General features: G+C 45.7%; 1 protein-coding gene across 1 annotated transcript in view; it reads left to right on the plus strand.

The window, feature by feature from the left end:
* ATP8B3 (ATPase, aminophospholipid transporter, class I, type 8B, member 3) overlaps window positions 1-1518 on the plus strand; it is a gene marked incomplete at its 5' end in the record, with an annotated part of 76862 nt that extends 75344 nt beyond the window's left edge. The window contains one exon of the mRNA XM_015410569.1: window positions 729-1518. Coding sequence (XP_015266055.1) covers window positions 729-1001 — 273 coding nt within the window. The remainder of the gene's footprint in view (window positions 1-728) is intronic.
* Between the last annotated feature and the right edge of the window lie 6008 nt (window positions 1519-7526).

The raw sequence follows: 7526 nt of genomic DNA on the forward strand, positions 1-7526 counted from the left end.
CGGGGCAAACTAACCCGCGGTTAAGCGATCAGACCTCCCGTGGAGGTCCCGTGGAGGTCCCGTGGGTAGGGAGAGGTGCTGATCACAGGACAATCCTGCCCGCAACAAAGAAGTGGCCCGATGCGGCAAACTGGTTTTTTTTTTCTTCGTGTACACCAAAAATGTGCATGCTCCGTTGGGTGCTTCTGTGCATTCACGGAGACTTGGACAAAAAAAACCCCTTTTTTGCAAGGGGACATGGGCGGACGCCGGATGCCACCGGAAACGCGATCAGACGCCCGCCCTTGCCCCGCGGTTTCCGGAAACTAGTACCTCCGAGGTACTAGTTTTTTGCCGCGCGTCTTTGGCGGGAAGCCTCAGTTGAGCCACAGGAGCGCTACGCTTCCCAGATGTGCCGGTGAGATCGCGCCCAGAAAATCCGCCTGTCTTCTGTCTCTCTAGCGTGGCTAATGTTCCGTGTGACCGCAGCCTAACTTTCATAACTGACTTTTTCTGACTAACTGACACTCACACAGATCCCCTTCAAAAAACCCTCCCACACTCTGTCATCCACCAATCACAGCACATTTATCTCTCTCAGTCACTCTGCTCTGCTATCACTGTACCTCTACCAAACACTTAAAGAGACACACACACACCTCAACCAAACACTTAAACACACACTCTTAAAACAAGGAATCGTTACAGACCCACTTACACGCCTGCTCTTTCTCGCTGATTTTTGGCAGATCGCTCAAGCCAGGGACCTGGAGAAGAAGCCGAGCATGGTGGAGCTGACTTCTCATGTCCGGAGGGATTGCCACTGGAGGCGCTCGAGTTATGCCTTCTCGCACAAGGAAGGTTACGCCGACCTCATCTCCAGGGGTGCCAGCTTGCGCAGCAAGGGCCCCCAGGTCCGCGGCCAAATCAATGGCTTCCACCACACGCTGCTGCCCGGCAAAGAAAGCACTGAGGACATTGCCTCCAGTCATGATGTTCTCGCACAACACTTGACCTGTTGACCTGGCGAGGGGCAGAGGCCACAGTTGTACAGTTATGTCAATTCCAAGAAAACAGTCCCGGATCTTCAGACCGCCAGTCACAGGGCTTGACATTGCACATCTCTTTTGCTCTTGGGGAGGTCTCCGAGCGCGCACAGTCGGCCCATGAGGTTCTGAGTACAAATCCTGGTAGTCCTGGCTTTACTGAGAAGCTGTCCTTATCTGGCCTTGTCTGGCCTGCAGATTAACTCCTGGTCCTTGCCAGGGATTCAGTGGCTTGATCACAAACGACAATCTCCCCCCTGTAGTCGTAAAGCAGGGGAAAGCGTAAGCACCCAGGCACACGAACAAGCGTGAAAATCACCCCTCTAGGGATGAGCGAAGAAGTCCCTCTTTGGGATGCGTTGATCTTTTGGCCGGCAGTTTTGTTTCTCGGCTTTTTGCTGCCGATGTTCTCGACTCATCTGTCTTCTGTGTATCTCATTGTGTTCTGATTGGCAAACTGTACCGTACAGGTTGGTGTAGTGGTTAAGAGCTGTGGACTTTAAACCGGAGAGCCAGGTTTGATTCCCTACTCTCCACGTGCAACCAGCTGGGTGACCTTGGGTCAGTCACAGTTCTCTCAGAGCTCTCTCAGCCCCACCTACGTCACAGGGTGTGGGAGAGGAAGGAAAGGAGATTGTTAGCCGCTCCGAGACTCCTTTGGGTAGGGAAAAGTGAGGTAGAAAAACCAACTCTTCTTCTTCTCCTCCTTCTCCTCCTCCCTTCCTTCTTCTATTTATACAAGCACTGTGCATCATTTTACACGCATAATGCTGTTTAATGAACGTGATGGGTAAAAGTGCATATGCTCGGGGAACAAAACGTTTGTTGAGTAGCAGCAAAGAATCCTGGGTTTGTTTTGCACAAGGTGGGAAGCGGAACAGAAACAGAATGCTCAGGTCGAAGCAGAAGAGAGAAGACGTTCAGAGTCACCCCCAGAATGTGGCTGCCTCTTCTCACGCCTAGCAATGTTTTAAAAGTGCGACTTAATGAGGGGAATGCCTGTGCTGTCTATTGTATGTACACCTGAGTGGTTCATTTGTTAAAAAGAGGCCTGAATCTCCTGTTCCCAAATGCCAGCTGTGGTGGAGGGTATATATGCTCAGAGGCTAGTGACGTGGTCTGTGTCAGCCACGAGTGCTGGCTGAGAAACTAGCCTACAGGCCGAGTCCTGGGGCTGCCGTGCCAAAAGTTCCAAAGTTCGTAAGGAATTGGCCTCCTAGATTAGACAGTGGGTTGGATCCTGTAGATCTGTTCCCCCGAATTTACCAACATACAACAAGTACTGTGCACAGATGATTATATCATACATAATTTTATATTTTTTGAAAAAACATTTTTACAATAATTTCTACATATATAATTAATCATCTTAATCACAATTCACAATATAAGAGAGATCAAAAATATCAACTATCATCTCCAAGAATCTCAAAAGCTATTGTACAACCTTATAAGGAGGAAGACAGAGCACATGTTATAAAGAGACTTTAAGGAGTCCTCCCTTTTGAAACTTTTATTTAACAGAGGAGGACTATTATTAATTATTAGCATTCTGCCTTTGAAGAAAAGATACAACCAGTCTTCAAAGGCAGAACGCTAATAATAGTAAATAATAACTGGACACTCAACCCAGATGCATTACCAAGAGGAGCCTCTAGGAGACGTCAGAACCACATAGTGGTCAAAACGCTTTGCTGCTGTAGCACAAGCACAACTGCCCTCTGCTGGGTAGACGCAGTACTGCTAAAGAGCAATTTGGTTTCCCAGTAGTCATGTATGGCTGCGAGAGTTGGACTATAAGGAAGGCCGAGCGCCGAAGAATGGATTCTTTTGAATTATGGTGCTGGAGAAGACTCTTGAAACTATGGTGCTGGAGAAGACTCTTGAGAGTCCCTTGGACTGCAAGAAGATCAAATCAGTCAATCCTAAAAGAAATCAACCCTGACTGTTCCCTGGAAGGCCAGATAATGAAACTGAAGCTCAGATACTTTGGCCACCCAATGAGAAGGGAGCACTCACTGGAGAAGACCCTGATGCTGGGAAAGATTGAAGGTCAAAGAAGATGGGGACGGCAAAGGATGAGATGGTTAGACAGTGTCATCGATGCAACGAACATGAAATTGAGCAAACTTCAGAGGACGGCGGAAGACAGGAAGGCCTGGCGTGATCTGGTCCATGGGGTCGCGAAGAGTCGGACTCGACTGTGCGACTGAACAACAAAACCTGCTTTAGCTAGTCTGAACCACCAGAAATTAATTCCCAGCATTGTTACTGAATATTTTTTTTTAAATATAAGGAAGCTTCCAATATTTTCCCTGTCTGAATTTCTCCTTGGAGTTTTGAGTTCCAAATCACCCACTCTGGTTTCCGGACTGGAACTGATGCATTAGGAATTCTCCACGGATCTGCTTTTTAATAATTTACAGATGATGTTGAGAAGGCATTTTTCTTCTGCTCTCTGCCTCACAAAGAGTTCTGATCAGTGCAGGGGACAGAGCTGATGAATTGCTGTTTTCAATATTTTCAAAGGTGGCATCTCCATTTCCCTCCCCCTTCTATCCAGTGCCATCAAATTAAACGGAGGCTGCGATTTTTGGTGGTCTCCATCACAAGGAGGCTACTAAGTGCAGATCTGGGGCTTTCCTATCATGTCCTGAACCACCTTTTTCTTCCTCCTGCTCCTTTTCATTTGAAGCATCCAGCTTACTGAAGAGTTCTGGAAAGACTGAAAGCTTACTCGTTCTTTTGTGACAATTTGGTTGGTTCAGGTGTCATGCTGCTGCTATTCTGTGGCTCAGGTTGCTGAAGTGATGTCCAAAGATGCGAATGGAACACAGTCTTCTGTTTTGTGTGTGTTTTTGGGAAGGGGTTTGAAAAAGTCCTGGAGAGTTGGGGGTAGAGCCTGGAGAGGGTGTGGTTTGGCAACGAGAGGGACCTCATTGTGATTTAATGCCTTAGAGTCCCTCTTGAAAGTGGCCATTTTCTCCCGGAGAATGGATCTCTACTGTCTGGAGATCTGTTGTAATTTCAGGTGACTTCCGGGACCCAACTGGAGGCTGACAATGCTAATCTGATTGCATTATGACATCAATCCAGTCTTGGTTTCTGTTTGCAAATATCCTTGTTTTTTGTGTAAGTGTGTGTGATATCCTTCCTACATTTTTTCCAATAAAGCCAGTTCAGTGGCTTTGAAAATCCCAACTGGTCTTTGGCTCTTCATGTAGCACTGCAGAGAGAAAAATTTAGGGGGGTGGGAGGGATATAGAATCATAGAATTGGAAAAGGCCATCTAGTCCAAACCCCTGCTCAATGCAGGAACAGCCTAAGGCAGGGGTGTCGAAGTCATTTGTTATGAGGGCTGGATGTGACATAAATAAGACCTTGTTGGGCCGGGCCATGTGTGTCATAAAATGTAATGCCAAGTAGCAGAGATATAATCTTTATAAAAGACACAAACACAAGGGTTTTTTTTAACTTAAACTTAAAACAGTTCTCTGAGCTGCAAAGCTACTTTTGATTTATTGACATTCACCACAGAAATCTCACGCTCAGAGTTCTGAGTTGAGGACCCAGGTTAAAACATGAAATGGCTGAGTGATTAAGAGAGTCTGGCAAAGCAGGCTACGATGCAGCAGCAGCAGCAGAAGTGGAAGCAGGAGGTGGCCAGTTCCACTGCGGGCCTGATGGAAGCCCTCCAGGGGCCTGATCCGGCCCCCGGGGCGCATGTTTGACATCCCTGGCCTAAAGTGTTCATCCAGCCGGTGCTTGAAGACTGCCAGTGAGGGGGAGCTCAGTGCCTCCATCATCATGTCCAGCAACTGCTTTATAACCTGGGTTCTGAGGAAACTGGCAAGGGGTGGAGGGGGGCTTCCTCAAAAGCTTATCAGAGACTCCATAAGGTGACGATCGATCATGGTAGACCAATCATGGCATGGAACAAAGAACTTTACCTAAACACATGACCTGCCCAGCCCCAAGGGAGCACTGGATGAGTCCCAGGGCCCACTCCCGGAATCCCTTGTACCACACCAAGAAAATACCCTCTGGCTAAGCCTTGAACTGCTTGCAGTTTTGGATGCATCGTTGCCAAACACTCGAGACAGGCACAATTTGAGAGCATTCTGAGAACTTTAAAAAGGATCGTCTTTCAAAGTCCGGGAAAGATTGGATATTATTTGAGAATCTCCATTCTGCCTCAATATTTTTGAATGAGACCTATATGGTGCCTTCTGACTTTGTCTTATGACTTTATCGAGGATTTAACTTGTATATATGAGAACTGTGTATTTGAAGACTAATGGATATATTTGAAATTTATATGAGTAATTTGGTCACGATAACCTGTGTGTTTTTGTTGCTATCACCTGGAGGTTGAGAAAAAAAATATATAACTCACGGAAGAAAAGCCAGTGTTCTGTAAATTTTAACACATTTTGTTATACTTTTTACATTGCAAATAAGTAACATTGATTGTATAAAATACATTCCATAAGTATGAGTAAATATATATAGGTCTGTGATCAAAGACCATACAGAATGGTACTAGTAGAATACAAAATCTTGATGTAAAAAAATGTACTAAAAAGCCTTCGTTTTTTCCCAAGCTCGTAGCCAACACATATAACTTCATCCACTGTCTTTGGGAAGATATTAGAGAGAGATTCCATTGATCCATATTATTGTCATTCCTGTAGGGCTCCACGAAGAGGTTGGTAACGAACATCTACAGAGAGACTGAGTTGAAAAAGATCTTCGAAACAGCTTCCTATTCCGGAGAAGCTTTGTCCTCTAACATTCCTTGGATTCTTGCATATTTTTCACATGCATATTTTTTCCATGTCACTGAAGTTTTTTTCTGTGTTTAACTGTGCTGGCTAAAAGCTTGGAAAAATGAAGGCTTTTTAGCCCATTTTTCTTCTTCACGGCTCTGTTAAGACACCTTAAAGTGATAACACCACTAAAACAATCCAAGAATGTAGCCAGGACTGAGTTCACAATATTTACATCAAGATTTTGTATTGTATTAGTACCATTCTCTATGGTACTAGTACCCTGTTCTGCCCACTCCCCCCCCCCATTGGGTTGCCAGTTCCTGGAGGGAGCTATTCCACTTCCTTCCTTAAGAGTACGCTGCCACCACAGTCCTTTTTGGGTAAGAATCCAGGAATGTAGCCAGGACTGAGTTCACAATACTTACATCATGATTTTGTATTGTACTAGTACCATTCTCTATGGTACTAGTACCCTGTTCTGCTCACTCCCCCCAATTGGGTTGCCAGTTCCTGGAGGGAGCTATTCCACTTCCTTCCTTAAGAGTACGCTGCCACCACAGTCCTTTTTGGGTCTTCCTGCCAGGAGGGACAGACTCTGATCCCCCTTCTCAGTTCTGAGGCCTGGCCTCAAGGTCTCCTGCTACCCAGGGCCTGGTTACCATAGGGACCCAATGCAGCTTTGGGTGCCCCTGGGGGAATAGCCAGTTGCCAGCTGCTTGCCTTCCCCCCTCCCAGGGTGCCGTTCTTAATATAGTGGGGTCGAGACGGTTGGTCGAGAGCCAGTTTGGTGTAGTGGTTAAGTGCGCGGACTCTAATCTGGGACAACTGGGTTTGATTCCCCACTCCTCCACTTGCACCTGGCTGGATGACCTTGGGCAAGTCGTAGCTCTGATAAGAGCTGTCCTTGACAAAGAGCAGTTTCTGTCAGAGCTCTCTCAGCCCCACCAACCTCACAGGGTGTCTGTTGTGGGGAGGGGAAGGGAAAGGAGTTTGTAAGCCACTCTGAGACACCTTTGGATAGTGAAGGGCGGGGTATAAATCCAATCTCCTTCTCCTCTTCCTCTTGGGGGACCCATGTGGTAGAGACACTTAGGGCCACATCCAATATTTAAAAGGTTTTATTAAAAAGAAAGTTCAAGCACACTTTTAGCACAGCATAGATCAGCCATCAGAAGGAGAAAGAAAAGGTGGTTATAAACACATCGTTCCCTCTCTGGTTCTAAACAATCAGGGCAGGTATTTACAGCTTGAAGGATTGCAAAATGTTCTAAAGATGTTCCAATACCTCAGGCTCCCTGCAGGCCTACTCCAGACCCCATGGTTAAAGATGGCTGCTGGCCTGCAGACCAGATCTCGGCTGTCTGTTCTATTCCAAGGACCAAAAAACAAAACAAAAGGGATCACAGATATCCATAGGAAAAAAACCACAAGCAAACCCTGTGATATGAACAACATTTATAAGATTAACATTGCTTTTCTAACACTTTACAAAAGTGCAACAATTTGTCCATTATTCATACTTATACAATATTGCAAAAAAGGTACACATAGTCCAACATAATGAGTACCCAGTTGTGAACTCATTTCAATTTTAAAGTCTTCCTCAGACGTAATCCAATATTTAAAGGAGGTGTCAGCTTCTTAAATCCAGCTCAGCATTGTAAATTCTTAATTTCTTAATTTCCTTCATAATGTCCTGGAATAAACCATAATCAATAAAACTCCACCT

This window comes from Gekko japonicus, unplaced genomic scaffold (genome assembly GCF_001447785.1).
Source record: "Gekko japonicus isolate JY-2015 unplaced genomic scaffold, Gekko_japonicus_V1.1 scaffold3619, whole genome shotgun sequence".
Lineage (NCBI taxonomy): Eukaryota > Metazoa > Chordata > Lepidosauria > Squamata > Gekkonidae > Gekko > Gekko japonicus.